Source organism: Choloepus didactylus, chromosome 9 (assembly GCF_015220235.1).
Source record: "Choloepus didactylus isolate mChoDid1 chromosome 9, mChoDid1.pri, whole genome shotgun sequence".
NCBI lineage: Eukaryota > Metazoa > Chordata > Mammalia > Pilosa > Megalonychidae > Choloepus > Choloepus didactylus.
The window spans coordinates 96016011-96032943 of NC_051315.1; the positions used below are offsets into that span (position 1 = coordinate 96016011).

General features: G+C 35.1%; 1 protein-coding gene across 23 annotated transcripts in view; it reads left to right on the forward strand.

Moving 5' to 3' along the window:
• Positions 1 to 16933, forward strand: part of ABI2 (abl interactor 2) — a 173131-nt gene that overhangs the window by 103914 nt on the left and 52284 nt on the right. For 5 of the 23 annotated variants that reach the window (XM_037849022.1, XM_037849007.1, XM_037849009.1 and 2 more), the window contains 4 exons: positions 7651 to 7748; positions 10644 to 10790; positions 11493 to 11617; positions 12609 to 12791. In XM_037849022.1, coding sequence (XP_037704950.1) covers positions 7651 to 7748; positions 10644 to 10790; positions 11493 to 11617; positions 12609 to 12791 — 553 coding nt within the window. The remainder of the gene's footprint in view (positions 1 to 7650; positions 7749 to 10643; positions 10791 to 11492; positions 11618 to 12608; positions 12792 to 16933) is intronic. The other 18 variants (XM_037849027.1, XM_037849024.1, XM_037849012.1 and 15 more) reach the window with 5 other exon arrangements.

A 16933-nucleotide genomic window follows, 5' to 3' on the forward strand; every position in this document is an offset into this window, starting at 1 on the left:
AATTTTCCCATCTCCCCAAACAGAAACCCTATACCTATTTTGTATTAACTCTCCATTCTCCCACCCCCTGCCCCTGGCAACTTGTACTCTAATTTCTAACGCTATGAGTTTACATAATCTCCAATTTTTTTTTTTTTTTTTGTAGTTACCATGGGCTTAAATTTAACATTCTAAATCTAGAACAATCTTATTTGCTCTCATACCAACTTAACTTCAGTAGTATACACAAACTATGTTCCTGTATCTGTCTGTCCCCCCACGTGTATATAGTTGTTAAAATTTTACATGTTTATACGTTGAGTCAGAAACCACTGATTTCTCATTGCATTTTATGAATTTGCCTTTTAGATTCCATAGGAGGTAAAAAGTGGAATTACAAACCAAAATTCCAGTAGTCCTGGCATTTATATTTACCCCTGTTGTAACCCTTACAGGGGATCTTTATTTCTTCATGTGACTTCTATCTATTGTCTCTTGTCCTTTCCTTTCACTCTGTAGAACTCCTTTAGCATCTCTTGTAAGGCTGGTCTAGTGGTGACAAACTCCCTCAGTTTTTGTTAATCTGGGAATATCTTAATCTCTCCCTCACAGTTTTGCCAGATATAGAAACTGGTTGCCAGTTTTTTTGCTTTCAGCTCTTCAAATGTCTTCCTACTGCCTTCTTGCCTTCCTGGTTTCCTGTGAGAAATTGGGACTTAGTCTTATTGAGGCTTCCTTGTAAATGACATTTTGCTTCTCTCGTGGCTTTCAGAATTCTCTCTATCTTTGCCATTTAGCAGTTTGATTATAATATACCACAGTTTGGGTCTATTTGGGTTTATCCTATTTAGAGTTCGTGGAAAGTCTTTTTGGAATATTCTCTGTCCCTTTCTTTCTTGTCCTTCTGAGATTCTCACAATGCATTTATTGGTGCCATTGATAGTGTCCCACAGGTCTCTCAGGCTCTGTTAAGTTTTCTTCTTTCTTTATTCTGCTTTTCAGACTGGATAATTTCACTCATCTTCTCTTCAAGTTCACTGATTCTTCTGCCAGCTCCAATCTGCAGTTGAACCCCTCTAGGAAATTAAAAATTGTTTTACTGTGGTCTTCAGCTCTGTTTGGTTCCTTTTCATAATTTCTCTCTGTTGATATTCTCTTTGTGTTCATCTATCGTTTTCCTGATTTCTTTTAGTTCTTTGACCTTGTTTTCCTTTAGCTCTTTGAGCACATTTAGGACCATTTTTTTAAAGTCTTTGTCTGGTGTGTCCTAGTTTTGGTCTTCCTCTTTGATGGTTTTTAATGCTTTAATTTTCTTCTTTGCATGGACCATCACTTCCTGTTTCTTTCTATGTTTTGTTATCTTTTGTCGAAACCTGGACATTTTGGTACTTTATATTTTACGATGTTATTGCTAGAGTTCAGTCTCTGAGGCACTTGTTCCTTAATTTGTATCCAGCTAGTGTTATGACAGAGCTTTCCTTCAATGATTGGAACTAACAACAACAAAAAAGACCAGCGAATAGAATGCCATATTGGAGGTGTTTTAATTTATACCTGAAACCATATAAAAGTGAAATGTACCTTTGTGAGTTTCCCTATTCTTTATTTTAATAATAAAAAGGTTTAAGATCCTCTTACTGAGGTTGAGCTGATGCATTTGATACGTATTTTCCTGTTGAAAGCAGTAAAGTTGTCACCAATGGAACTAAGCTGAAGTATTTTTTTAAATTCAGTTTTATTGCGATATATTCACATACCATACAGTCATCCATGGTGTACAATCAGCTGTTCACTGTAACATCATATAGTTGTGCATTCATCACCCCAATCTATTTTTGAACATTTCCCTTATACCAGAAAGAATCAGAATAAGAATAAAAAATAAAAGTAAAAAAGAACACCCAAATTATCCCCCCCATCCCACCCTATTTTTCATTTAGTTTTTGTCCCCATTTTTCTACTCCTCCATCCATACACTGGATAAAGGGAGTGCGAGCCACAAAGTTTTCACAATCACAGTCACCCCTTGTAATCTATATTGTTATACAATTGTCTTTAAGAGTCAAGGGTTGGAGTTTGATAATTTTGGGTATTTACTTCTAGCTATTCCAGTACATTAAAACCTAAAAAGTGTTATCTATACAGTATGTAAGAATGCCTACCAGAGTGACCTGTCAACTCCATTTGAAATCACTGAGCCACTGAAACTTTATTTCATTTCATTTCGCATCCCCCTTTTGGTCAAGAAAATGTTCTCAATCCCTCGATGCCAGGTCCAGATTCATCCCTGGAAGTCATATCCTGTGTAGCCAGGGAAATTTACACCTCTGGGAGTCAGGTCCCATGTAGGGGGGAGGGCAGTGAGATCACCTGCCAAGGGGCTTAGTTAGAGAGGGCCACATCTGAGCAACAAAGAGGCACTCAGGTGAAGACTCTTAGGCACAATTATAAGCAGGTTTAGTCTCTTCTTTGCAGTAACAAGCTTCATAGAGGCCAGCCCCAAGACAGAGGGCTCAGCATTTGAAGTCCCCAGTGTTTGTGAGAACATCAGCAACAATCCAGGTGAGGAAGTCCAACACCCCCACATCCTCCCCCAGCTCTTCAGAGGGGGGCCCAAATATATATTTTTATTCTCTGCCCAGATTACTTTGGGACGTGTTGCTATTTCACTCTAATCTATACAGACCTACCATAGGTCTGTATAGCTCACTTCCTATTCAAAGTTCCCTGTAATTGTGGTGTCTGAACAAACTGTAGAAGTTACGTTGTTTAGAAAATATAGATCCTACACCAAATAAACATCTCTTCCCTTGGTCTCACATGGAAGTTGAAATTTTAACACTCAGTCAGTTTCAGTCTTTACCCTTTGGCCCAGTTTGCCCTAGTCTTAACCTGATCTGCTTCATTCATATCTCTAATTGAAGTCTGGGCTCTTTTTCAGTGTTTTTTTGTTGTTGTTTGTTTGTTTCATAATAGTTGCTGTAGTCGCTAATACTACATTCATATCTGCCAAGCTCTAGCTCTGAGTTTCAGGTGTCACACAGATACCCATTGTTCCAGAGACAAATCAGGTTATGCACAAATGGATCAACATCTCAGAGTTTGGAGATTAGTTTACTCAGAAATGCTGTCTTATGTTAAATGTATTTTCTTAATTTGAAAATTTCCTAAGATGATAATGAATAATAATTAATAAGGAGGGGTTAAGGGTTTATTTTGCAACTTACAAGTTAAGAATCTAACATTTTTGAAAATTTTGCCTGGGATCTTGAAGACCCACAGATTAATCTCCCATGTAAAAAAATGGGCTAATGTTTTTACTTCAGTGCTGTCTTTAATGCATGTTTGTTGTTCCCTACAGAAATATGATAAACCATCCCTCATTTTCCTGGTTTTCAGGTAGAGCTGAGGGTTTGTGCTTAAGGATTCCTTTGACACAATACTTGGAAGAAAAACTCTGTAATAATAGCAACTCATCTTTTTTGCTTATCATTTCCAATCTTGAACCATCAATTCTCTTTTGGCAAAATCAAGCAGAAGTTCATTGGTCTATTCCTCTTGTTTTCTTCTACCTCTTCTTTCTTAACCTGTTTCTCTTCCCCTTTACTCCCAATCTCTTCTTCCCTAATATCTGTATTGGATTATTTTAGGACTCTTGGTACCTAAGGCTTTTTGTCTTTCTAACCCCCTTATTAAGATTTTCATTTCTGTCCTGAATTTATTCTCTAATTCCTGACTTCAGCTTTGTTTTCCCTCAGAATTCTTGGTCCTTTTCCTACTAGCTCTGAAGAAACTGAAGTATGGGACTATATATCCTCTGAGGAGGGGGATAGAGACCTCTAGAAAGCACAGGATTACACACTGAGTAATACTAGACAGTGAAGGAATGCCCAGAGGTTCTTCACCACAGTTTCTGCCCATCCCTACCTACCTCTCCACATGCCAAAACAACCTACCCACACCTCTCTCTTTTTTTTTTTTTTTTTGGTATATGTAATTCCTCTTCGTTTTTCACTTATTATCAATCCATCTCAGGTTTTAATCCATGAAACTGCCCTAAATAGTCCTTCCTTCTTTGATATTTTTTGGGGGATTTCCATAGAATTTATAGACATTTCTTTTTGCTTTGAAAATATGAATCTTATTTATTCCAAAAAATAAGTTCCTTAAAAGCAGGAATACTTTTATAGACCTTTGTATCTCCCAGTTCCTCCCTTCCCCTTTTTCATATGCCTTTATTGTTGTACTAGTAGTCTGGTAGACAGTTGATAAATGAAGGATATGCCGCAAGTGTCATTTTAGACAGCCTTTGCCACTGTTGCACTGTAGCAGGTCATCTGTTGGGAGATTTCTTGGTAGCAGAGGTGATGTCCTCTCTAAACTAGAGATATCTGGCTAGTCAACTTTATAAATAATGTTGAAGTTCAGAGGGTAGAGCAGGAAAGGAAGGACCAGTGTAGAAAAAAATTTAAGTCATAATAGCTGGCCTGATGGGTTGGTGGTATCAGTTGTAGAGATCTCCAAAGCCTAGGAGATCAGACCACTCTTTGGTCATAGAAGAACTATTCCTACCTCCATTTTTATGCACATTTCTTCATAGCAGGCCAATAGGAAAGTATTCAAGTTGTGGCCTCCATCACCCTTCATCACCTAAATGAAATATTTCTTCTGTTTCAGGGGTTTTGCTCTGGTAAGGAAAAAAAAAGGAAGAACTTTCCCTACTGTTCCTCCTTGTGCCTAAAACCTGTGTCAATTAAGCTCCCAGTGATGATTTATTTTCCCCTCTATAGAATCAAAAAAAATACCCGCATAATTGAATTATTGTTGTAATTAGCTATCAAAGTTTCATTTCAAGGTCCCAAATAAAACTTTGAAAATTATAATAAACGCTCCTACTCAGGATTCAGGACCAGTTAACTACATTTATATACCAGATGATAGGTCTGCTTTTGTTTTTTGTTTGTTTTCAAGTGCAATTGGTTTTATGAAGTGGCTGCAGCATTGCTTTGTTTTCTTTGTTCTGAATTTATGGCGTGTACACACACACACTAGCTATGTCTCCCCTCACCCCCCAGTTTTGATTTATGTGTTTTGCTACTTGTCAGGAAGTGTCATTTTTCCTTGTAAATTACCCCTCCCCTACCCGAAATAGTTTTTAGGACCATGATGTCTGTCTAGTAAATATCTGTTACCAATTTATTTTAGATTTGAAATATAGTTTTCTAACTGTAATTATAATACAGATCCCACCAATTATTGTATTACAAAGAAGTTAAGTTTTGTATGGCAACTATTCCTGTTCTCCCTTTTCCTGAAATTAGATGACAGTATTTATATTTAGCATATTCATTGTTTTAGCATAGAAACATTTTTCACAAAGGAAAACTGCCTTGAAGTACAGTTGAAAAACTTTTTTGCTTAACATAAAGTTAGTACAGTATTTATCAGTAATAAATCAGTAATACTGTTAATAAAGGAAGTATAAAATTATGGATTGTTTGGACCTTCTATACAGGGACTCAAAGTGATTTAAGTTATTCACCCAACCCCTTTAACCAAACATACAATCATTGGATGAGTCTACAGATGATAAAATATATTAAATTTTATTTATAGTAATGCCTGCCAGATTTTAATTTATAGATTGTTTAATTTATATTATCGTTTGTATAGGATGAAAAGACTTAAGATACTGCAATTTAAACAAAAACACCTTATATCAAAACCTAAAAGAAATCAGAGTTGGAAAGCTGTTTTCAAGTATTTTAGCTATTCCATGTATAGAATAAAATTCTCTTTTAGTCTTTTCCTGTTCCTCCTCCTTTTCCTTCCTGTTTATAGCAAATTGATGTTGTTTAGTCTTTGGTTCACCTTCTTCTCCCTCATCAAGTAAATTAACTTTGAGTTTCATATTGTTTAAGGTTGAGCTTAAAGGACTTTGGTTACACTTTACAAAAACTTTTTGGTATTGTAAATTAAGATTTACAGTTTTGAAAACTATTGGTTATTTGTCATATTAATACTAAAATTTTCCCCAAATGTGGATTGATTTTTTAACTACTTCTGGCATTTTTATTTTAAGATATGATTAGCATACCCTCTGCTTATAAATGAGGGGGAGAGTGAGGATAAGTTAATCTTTATTCTTGTTGATAATCTGTTTGTTTTGTATTTGTTGTTTAAAAGCAACAACAAAAGGATTACAGATAAATGCTTTACTTTAAAAATACTGACATTTCAAAGGTATCATTTGTCATTAAAGATTGTTTTAACATCACACACAACTTTTTCACTGGACTATTGATTTGAAGAATATGTTTCTTGGTCTTTTATTTCTTACCTAGCCAGAAAACAAGTAGTATTTTGGATATTTTAAAATTCCACCTAAGACAGAGTTAATTTTTATAGCCTCAGTAAGTACTCTGTATATGATTATGATTTGTTTTCTTCTTGTAACTTCAAAATATAAACATTAATTATGAATATGTTCTGATTTAAATGGTGTAACAGTGTCTTTTGAGTTTCATTTTACAAGTATAATTTGAATACTCTAGACATATTCTTATTGGAGAAGTTGATAGTCTGTTTCTTTTCTTTTTTTTTTTTTTAAAGATGGTGGTCCAAAATGTTAGGGGCTCAAAATAGAGTCAGATAAGAACCTATATGCTGAACATATATGAACATATATGAGATTGCATTTGAACTGTATTTGCAAATGACTTATTTTAGCTACTTAAGATATCCAGATACCTTTCTGTATAACTGCTGACATAATCCTTTGGTAGCATCCATTGTTCCCAGATTACCCATCTTTCATACACTTGCATTTTCACTTGAGGATAGAATAGTGAGTGAAAGCATCATGGCTCAGTTTTGATTTTGGACTATATCGTTTGTCCCATGCCTGAATTAACTGTCACTGTGGACCTGAGAGGTTCCAGTCCCCACTGGGGCTAGTATATTGCCAGTGGCTCCTGTGCTACTCACAGTTTGATGGATACTACCTCAGCCCTAACTTTCTGGTTCAGATATTTAGGAACATGTCTTGAGCTTCTGGCAGTTTCAGATAGGTGATTTCCTGATAAGAGAACATTAGAGCAATCAGAATTGTAAGGCTGATCCATAATTTAAAAAACTGAAATTTTCTATGTATATAATACAACTTTATTTTGTATTTTCTATGCATATAGATCATATGCATAGTTACATATTTTTATTTTTATTTGGAAAGCACATTTTGTTTTTATGATATATTTGCTATTTAAAAGAAGTTAACTAAAAAAAGTAAGGAATCGCTTAAATACATTATTGTTTCCAATTGAATTATTCTCTCTTAAAACTAAAGTTTTTAATAGTTATACTATTGAATTTTAATTGAATGTGATATTAAATAGTTTAACCAGTGATCTGTTGGTGTGATGGCCTAATGGCAAATAAAGTCTTTGCATACAAGTTTATAATTGCTTGAGAATATCATGTTAGGAAGAGTCCTTTGAGTACAACTATGGAATAATAGTAGAGTAGAAATTGCATATGATATGCATGGCCTCTAATTTTTTTCCTATTTAAACCTTCCCCTCCTTTGTTAAATGGCATAGCATTTTTTTCCCAGAAGTGCCACATCATTTCACTGCATACAAGTTGAGTTGAGTTTTCCTCAAAATTTTTTAGGTGAGTACCCAGAATATGAAGATGGGTGGGCTGCCGCGTACAACACCTCCAACACAGAAACCCCCCAGTCCCCCGATGTCAGGGAAAGGAACACTTGGGTAAGTATGTAACTAAGTAATAATTGAAAACCATTTCATGCAGTATTGTGTGAAAACCAAACACTACATATGTTTAAACATTTTTGAGAATTTGAAGAGAGAACATTTTCTTTCTAGGAATATCTTTTTGGGGTAACTTTCCTTTCCTGTGAATTATATTTTTATGATTTAAAAAGGCTTTGTTTAGAAATTATTTTTCTCTTCAGTTTTAAATTTGAGGTAAAATCCAAGTCCAAATTCATGGTTTATTATAAATTGCACTGTAATTATACTTCCAATTTTTTTTCCAGAGATTTTTAGGTCTTTCTCATTACAGTTGAATTGAACTTAATTATTTTGAAGAAGGCTGTATAGATAGTAGCATTTTGTATAATTTGTGTTGAAATGAGAATATTGAGCCTTGGTTTGTGTTTCAAGAATTGGATTCTAGATGCGACTTTTGACCAAAAAAAAAAAAAAAGGTCAGTTAATGGAAAAGCCTGCCTTTTTTCTTCTATAGCATCATGGTATAAACTTGGTGTATTGTGATTGAGATTTGTTATCTGGTGAGCATCATGTAGCCCAGAAACCAAATGACTAAAATTCTGGTGCAGCTCTGCTGCATACTCTGCATGGCCCTGCATAGTTGGCCTCTTAGCAGTTCAGTTTTTTCATCTGTAAAAGGGGGTAATATTTGTCCTCTATCAACTTTTCCAGGGACACTGTACCATGAATTGGATTTTAAAAAAATGTATGAGATACAGACAAAATGCTTTGACAACCATTGGCTTTATTATGGTCTATACTTAAAACTTTTTAATTGGCAATCTTGTTTTTGGCCCCCTCACCAAAAAAAACCTAATCAAGCAATGTGTGTCAGGACAGGACAAGGATGAGTTTTGGGCTCTAAAGGAAGATAATGTTGGAAGAGGAATTATAGTTAGGATGGCAAGAGGAAAAAAAGAATAGAAGTGAATTCTAGCCAAGTTTATTTGGAGTGGACAAAATATTCTGCTTAGGTTAGAGAGCAGAAAATCTAGTGGGTCAAATCAGATTTAATCTGAAAGGTAGAATGTAGATGATATGGTAGGGTGTAATTGTGCAGGGGTAACAGGAACTATTTGTTTTATTTTCCTGTGGAACATTAATATTTCTATCATGTTATAGTACCTAACAAATTTTACTTGGTTTTAAATCAGCATTGTTAGCAAAATAACACTGTAGCCTATAGTGAAATAAAAAATTCTCTGTTGCTCTCAAATTTTGAAGATTTACTCATATACCAGTATTTGTTTTCCTTGTGTATATTAGCAAGGATTATGTAGGATCCATCAGAGTTGTTGAGCACCACACAGCCAGTTGTTGCAGCCTGACATTGTCACATAGTCTTTGCCTAGTAACCATGTTTGTTCCTCAAAAAAAAATTTTTTTTTTACCTTGTTCTTACTGCCATCACTTTATGGTTCTCAATTAGCAAAGGATAAGTTGGGCTATAAAGGAAGATAATGTTGGAAGAGGAATTATAGTTAGGATGGCAAGAGGAAAAAGAATAGAAGTGAATTCTAGCCAGGAATAGGATTCGTTTTATTTTATTTTATTTCTTAGATGAAACAGAACATTTTTATTGCCTGGGGAAAATTGTGTGGAAATCATATGTTTAGAAATTAATGAGTTATTTATTTTGTTTTTGTATTTGTATTATAATTTCAGAGATATCTAAACTTCTTTTTAGTATTTTAAATCCAAAGTCCTGATATTCCTTTTTATTCTTTGGATCCAATCCATCCAGTGCCCTTTTTTAACTTTTAATTATTAATTTTTGTATGTATTTTTGCAAAGAGACTTTAAGGGTAGTAGAGTGATGGTGTCACATTCAGTGAGCCATAATTTGGGCAGCTCATAAGAGCAATATTTAAAAGGATCATGGGAGCCTTTTGGGAAGTGAATCATTCAGAAATACATACGTCAAATGAGAAACATCACTACAGGAGAGGAAAACTTTTTTATTTTTTGAGATGCCAATTTTTATTCTTTTAGAGATCTGAATTTTATCTACAAAATGTCAGTTTCATATCAGTTAATCATTGTCACAAAGAATTCAGGAAACTTAAAGAAAGATACATGAGAACTAATTTCATAATCACCATTGTTCCAGTTTGCATCCTATTTCCTGTCATATTTCCTTTCTGATCCTCTCATTCTCTTCCTTTAAATGGAAATTTTGGTAAAAATTGGTCTGATTTTTACTTTATGGTTCAAAATAAGTAAGGTAGAAGATCTTGGGTGGTCTTTTATTATTATTTTTTTCCTTTAAAAATAAGGAGAAATATAAGAGGAAAGAGAGAGGTGAGGTTGTAGGAATGGAAGGAGGTGAGATTAAATTGTGTATTTCTGTGTACAGATATAGTTTAAGTTCTATGTATTTACCATACAGAAAAGGAATTGAGTTGTCATGGCCGGTACTGATTATCATCAGTATGGGGGTTGTGGAGCCAGAATCGAGATTTGTTTAACCTATCATGGAATATCTTTGGTTAGGGCTAGCAGGGTGAGGAGGATCTTTTAAGTGCCTTCATGTAGTGTGATTGGAAGACTTTGATATAGTACTAAAATAATTTGAACTTTACTAAGAAAAGAGCAGGGTCTGGGAAACGTTGGTTTAAACGATGGGTAGAATCTTTGTGCTTTCTGAGAATGAATGAACAAAATTGCATTAGTACAGGGAAATGAGGTTGGAGACTAAACCATAATGGTGGAGAAGTGATCCTTTAGGAAAGACTGAAAATTGGTAGCTGGGTTATGTTAAACACATTTTCCAATCTCTGATTAAAATTGTACTTCACTACTGGCAACTCTTTTAATTTATTGTGCCGAAATTTGCCTAATCACACAATACATACGCTCTTCTTTTTGTAGGCGGCACTCCCCCTATCGCACACTGGAGCCAGTGCGTCCTCCAGTGGTACCAAATGATTATGTACCTAGCCCAACCCGTAATATGGCTCCCTCGCAGCAGAGCCCTGTGAGGACAGCTTCTGTGAATCAAAGAAATCGAACTTACAGGTATTTTCTCTACCTTAGCACAAAATGTAATGGTCATAGTACCATAGTCTGTTCAGATCTCTTTCATTTTCCAAGCATTAAGTTCTTTTTCTCAATCTGCTTGCCCAGACCTCATCTGATTCCAACTCTCTTTCCTCATGATCTGATGCAACTTTGAGCAGTCAAGCAGTTAAAAAAGAACAGAGAACTCAAATGGCTAACTTCTCTACTAGGTTTATAGCTTAGTTGACCTGAAAAAAAATTATGGACCAGATGTGGGAAATTTCGAGTTGTTTTTGGTGTCATTTTACAGATGAAAAACCATATACAGTAAAACATTTACATAGTATATTAGTATATTAAGATATTAGAAATTAAAATTAATCTGTTTAGGAAAACTGTATCGTAAAAGAAATTTCTTCTGGCAGGCATTAAGTGGAGTATAATAAGGTAGTATTTATGTGTTGAGCCTCAACATTTATCACTAATATTTATGGGAAATTTTTTTTCTTCTTTCCCAATTTCTTAAATACGTGCTTAAAGGTGGTCAAAACAAGCTTCTTGAACCTTGTTTTTTCTCCTAATTTATTAAGAAACTCATATAAGTGAAGGGCTTTTGAATTATCTTTGTTTTAGCTATTTTCATTTCAGAGAACTTTGGGAATTTCTGGTGCATCTTACTACATATAAATATTCATGTTTTGGTGGCTCTTATTTCTTTAGCAGCAGTGGGAGTAGTGGAGGAAGCCACCCAAGTAGTCGGAGCAGCAGTCGGGAGAACAGTGGAAGTGGGAGTGTGGGGGTTCCTATTGCAGTACCTACTCCATCTCCTCCTAGTGTCTTTCCAGGTAAAACATTAAAGGTGCTTCATTTTCACTTGTCCTTTTAAAATTTGAATTCAATTTGCAATTTAATTATAGTGGACTTTCTTCATAATCAGGATTTTTTTCCTTTAGGAATTCGTAAATTTTGCAAGTCTATAGATTTGTTGTTGCTAACGAAGTGATTTGTAAGTTTTCCCTCACTGTGTTTCTCTGCTGTTTGGTTTTATGCCTTTGATACTGTGACACAGTTAGTGTTTTGAGCTGGTGCGCGTTAGATGGTTAATATTATGCTAGTGCATGTCTTTGGACATAGTGGGGACTCAAATCATCTTGGTATGCAAAGGACTGGACAAATATAAAGGTAGTTTTGATTGTTAATTTAGTGGACTGCTGGAACTTAATAGTCTCTAAAACAGAACTCTCTTTTTTCTGAAATAGAAAAATGTGCCTATTTGATCTGAAGGCACAAATTTAAAATACCATTTTAGAAGCATGGCACAAAAGAGATGTAGAATATTACATATTTAATTTACTTATAATGACGAATAGAGGTTTTCTTTTTAAAAAATCTTGAAAAAGTGATTGCGAGTTTTTTTAAATTCTTTTTACCTAAGATATTAATGTTTGGAGTATATGTTTATTTCTGATTTTTGTCATTCAAAATGGACTACTGTTGTTTTCTAGCATAGTATGTTTAGTTTTGTATACCATTTTTGAAATGTTTTGCTAAAAATAACACAGTAAAGGGAACATTTTTCTTCCGGAGTAATGGCTTTCAGATAAAAAGGAATGCTTTTTTTTTTTAATGAATTTAAAAAATCTGTACATTGCCCTGAGCATGTTGAATTATTTGCTGTACACCTAATAATCCTTTAACATAAGCTTATTCATTATTTCAGCACTCTTTTCTATTCTTTTGGTTAGTGTTAAACACTAAGTACTTTTAACACCTTTTCTAATCCTGCCTAGTGTGACTGCCTCATTAATGCTACCTCTTACTCCTCTTTCCCCTCAGCCCCTGCTGGTTCTGCTGGCACTCCTCCCCTTCCTGCTACTTCTGCATCTGCCCCTGTCCCTCTTGTTCCTGCTACTGTCCCTTCCTCCACTGCCCCAGACGCTGCTGCTGGGGGTACCCAGACCCTTGCTGATGGCTTCACTTCTCCAACTCCCCCCGTTGTTTCTTCCACTCCCCCTACAGGTGAGTATTGGCTTATTCCTTGACCAGCAAATACAGTCATCTAGCTATTCTCTTGCCTGGAACTCTGGCTGTATGATTTTTTTTTTTTTTTTGGCTTTGGTTATAGTTTATAGTAAGAAAAGCATGAATAATAATGTTAAACTAGAAAATGGCAAGTCACCAAAAATTAGAAGGTCCTGAGAAAATCAAGGTAAAATTTCTCGTAGTTTTCCAGTAAGGTAGCACAAATATACATTTTTATTGCTTGAATTCTGTTTAGTAGAGATTTGTGAATTTAGTATGGACTGTAGAACTCATAGGTAACACTGATGGCAGTTATCTTCTCACTATTGCTCATATAATTATATTCTTTAATGAAAGAATAACTCTAGAATAGAAAAAGTCTTTATTAGAAAAGTTTCAAAGCTATTCAGTAGTATATGAGTAACTTTCATAGAAGAAAATAGTAATGGAGGATTAGTTTCCTTTGGAATTTGAGAAATTGGGCACAATATGATAGACAAAGGATAGATTGAGAAGAACTGAATGATTCTGAACTTACCTGAGGATCCTCATAAAAATAATAATTTAAAATCATTCATAAAACCTTCTATATGGTTTTGAGAAGTTGTCATTAGAAATATTTGCTGTAGATGAAGTCACTCAACAAGAAAAGACCGACAGTTATTTCAAAGTATATTTTATAGGGAGTATTTGATACAACCATTTGAAAGTCTTTGTAAGTCTTTTTAGAGTAGCAGCACCGGAAAGTCATAGGCAATGAACTTTTTAAGAATTTCAGGTTTACTTAAGTTGCATCGTGTTTTTGTGTTTTCACATTGCAGTTGTTTTGGTGGGAGAGAATGTAGACTCAATTATTACTAAATATATTTGCTCAGGTATTGCTGGTTTATAAACAGGTTCTTATCTATTATAAAAATTTATGTGTTGGGACACACATCACCTTAGCACTTAGCTTGCTGATAGAAGTATTTCATAGGATATATATTCATAAAAATACATAAAGCACTGCTATAACCAGCTCTTTATGTATTTTTAAAGACACTTCACTAAGATGGATTTTGGCTAGTATTTTGTGGGACAGCTTCTATAATAGCACTTTTTAAGAAAAGTTTTCTGCCATGGATAAATGTGAACATAGGCTGTTCATTGATCTACATATAACTTTGATAAGACATACTAACTAGAGATAGATAGGAGCTTTGTTCTGTCCCTGTGTCAATATAGTAAAGAATGCATCCTGAAGTTGGCTTGTAGGCCCAGAAAAGACAAATCACCTCCACCTATGAGTCAACATTTTAGTAATTAAATAATTTACTAAGAGATGCCTGGTACTTAGCACTAAATAAACATTTGTTGTGTGAATGGGTAATTGTAGATTTTTAAAACAAAAAGCAAGGTAAATGTCTTAATTTATTTCAATGTAGTCTCTTTTATACAGGGTCTTTGAATCACCCAGTACTTTTTTTTTTTTAAAGGTATAATTTATGTACAGCAAAATTCACCCTTTTTAGTGTACAGTTCATAGTTTTGACAAAAGTATTTAAGTTTTGTAACCACCACCACAACTAAGAAGTAGAACAGTCCTGTCATCCCCCAAAATCCCTCCATGTCTTTTTTTTTTTAATCATCATTTTATTGAGATATATTCACATACCACGCAGTCATACAAAACAAATTGTACTTTCGATTGTTTACAGTACCATTACATAGTTGTACATTCATCACCTAAATAAATCCCTGACACCTTCATTAGCACACACACAAAAATAACAAGAATAATAATTAGAGTGAAAAAGAGCAATTGAAGTAAAAAAGAACACTGGGTACCTTTGTCTGTTTGTTTCCTTCCCCTACTTTTCTACACATCAATCCATAAACTAGACAAAGTGGGGTTTGGTCCTTATGGCTTTCCCAATCCCATTGTCACCCCTCATAAGCTACATTTTTATACAACTGTCTTCGAGATTCATGGGTTCTGGGTTGTAGTTTGATAGTTTCAGGTATCCACCACCAGCTACCCCAATTCTTTAGAACCTAAAAAGGGTTGTCTAAAGTGTGCGTAAGAGTGCCCACCAGAATGATCTCTTGGCTCCTTTTGGAATCTCTCTGCCACTGAAGCTTATTTCATTTCCTTTCCCATCCCCCTTTTGGTCAAGAAGATGTTCTCCGTCCCACGATGCCGGGTCTACATTCCTCCCCGGGAGTCATAGTCCACGTTGCCAGGGAGATTCACTCCCCTGGGTGTCTGATCCCACGTAGGGAGGAGGGCAGTGATTTCACCTTTCAAGTTGGCTTAGCCAGAGAGAGAGGGCCACATCTGAGCAACAAAGAGGCATTCAGGAGGAGACTCTTAGGCACAAATATAGGGAGGCCTAGCCTCTCCTTTGCAGCAACCGTCTTCCCAAGGGTAAAACTTACGGTAGAGGGCTCAACCCATCAAACCACCAGTCCCCTATGTCTGTGGTCATGTTAACAACCATGGAGGTGGGGTAGGCGAATACCCCTGCATTCTCCACAGGCTCCTCAAGGGGGCACTACATCTTTTTTTTTTTTCCTTGTTTTTCTTTCTTTTTTTTTTTTTTAACTTTCCCTTCTTTTTTAAATCAACTGTATGAAAAAAAAAGTTAAAAAGAAAACAAACATACAATAAAAGAACATTTCAAAGAGACCATAACAAGGGAGTAAGAAAAAGACAACCTAAGATAACTGCTTAACTTCCAACACCTCCATGTCTTTTTGTAGTCATCACTACCCCTCCACCCCCACCCCCTGGCAACGCCTTGATCTGTTTATATTCTACAAGTTTTGCCTTTGTAAGAATGTCATGTAAATGAAAGCATACAGTAGATAGTGTTTTGAGTCTGTCTTCCTGGCACAATGCACTTAAGATTCATGTTCTTACATGTTTAAGTATTTCTTTCTTTTTTATTGCTCATTACTGTTTTGTTGTATGGTTGTACCACAGTTTGTTTCTCCATTTCCCAGTTGGACTTTTGGGTTGTTTGTAGTTTGGGGCGATTAAGAACAAAGCTGCCATAAAGATTCACATTACAGGTTTTTGTGTGGATATAGATTTTCATTTTATTTGGTAAATACCTAGGGAGTAGAATTGCTGGATCATATGATAAGTGAAACTTCATAAGAAACTGCCAAACTGTTTCCCAAAGTGGCTGTACAGTTTTGTACACAACCCCACCCTCACCCCCACCCCCAAACAATGTAATGAGATTTCCAGTTGCTATGCATCCTCAATGACACTTGGTATTGTCAGGTTTTGTTGTTGTTGTTCATTTTTTGTTCTTTTAAACTGTAGCCGTTCTAATAGGTGTGTAATGTTTTCTCACTATGATTTTGCTTCTCATTTTCCTAATGTTATTGAGCTTTTTTTCATGTGCCTATTTGCCATCTGTCTCTCTGTATTACTCAAGTGGTTTATTTCTCCCCCTTTTTAAAAATTAAGATTGTGGATACAAGTCTTTTTTCAGTTATGTGATTTGTACATATTTTGTCCTGGTTTGTCCTTTCATCCTCTTATAAGTGTCTTTCAAAAAGCAGAAGTTAATTTAAGTCCAGTGATGAATTTTATTTTCTTTTATGGATTGTGTTTTGCCTTCTCCACGATCACAAAGACTTTGTTCAGTGTTTTCTTCTAGAAGTTTTTAGCAGGTCTGTGATAAATTAATAGTTAGGTCTGTGATAATTAACTGTAGTTTTGTTTTTTTTTTATTTTAATGAATGCAAGTTAAATGTGTTATTCATTGGTTGATATGAATAGTGTCTTTGAATCATAGAGGACCTATAGCATGTAAGATCTCAGACTAATTCTAACCATATCACATTCATAATGGTATTAATTATCAGATGTTTTAACCTGATGATCCTAGGCTTGTGTGAGAGTAATGACCGTTATATAGGTTGTCAAATACAGCAAGGATGAGTGACACCAGAGATGTACGAGAGAAATTTATTAATGCCCACAGGTCATAAAACATAGAGTGAAGCTGCAGACCTTTTAGGGTCACATGAGGAAAAACATTAGGAACATAGGCCTAACATAGCAGGTGGGGAGCAAAGGTTACAATTGACCTGGGAACTATGCCTTTATAATGTTTTACACGAGTAGAGCTGTAGTGTAGTGG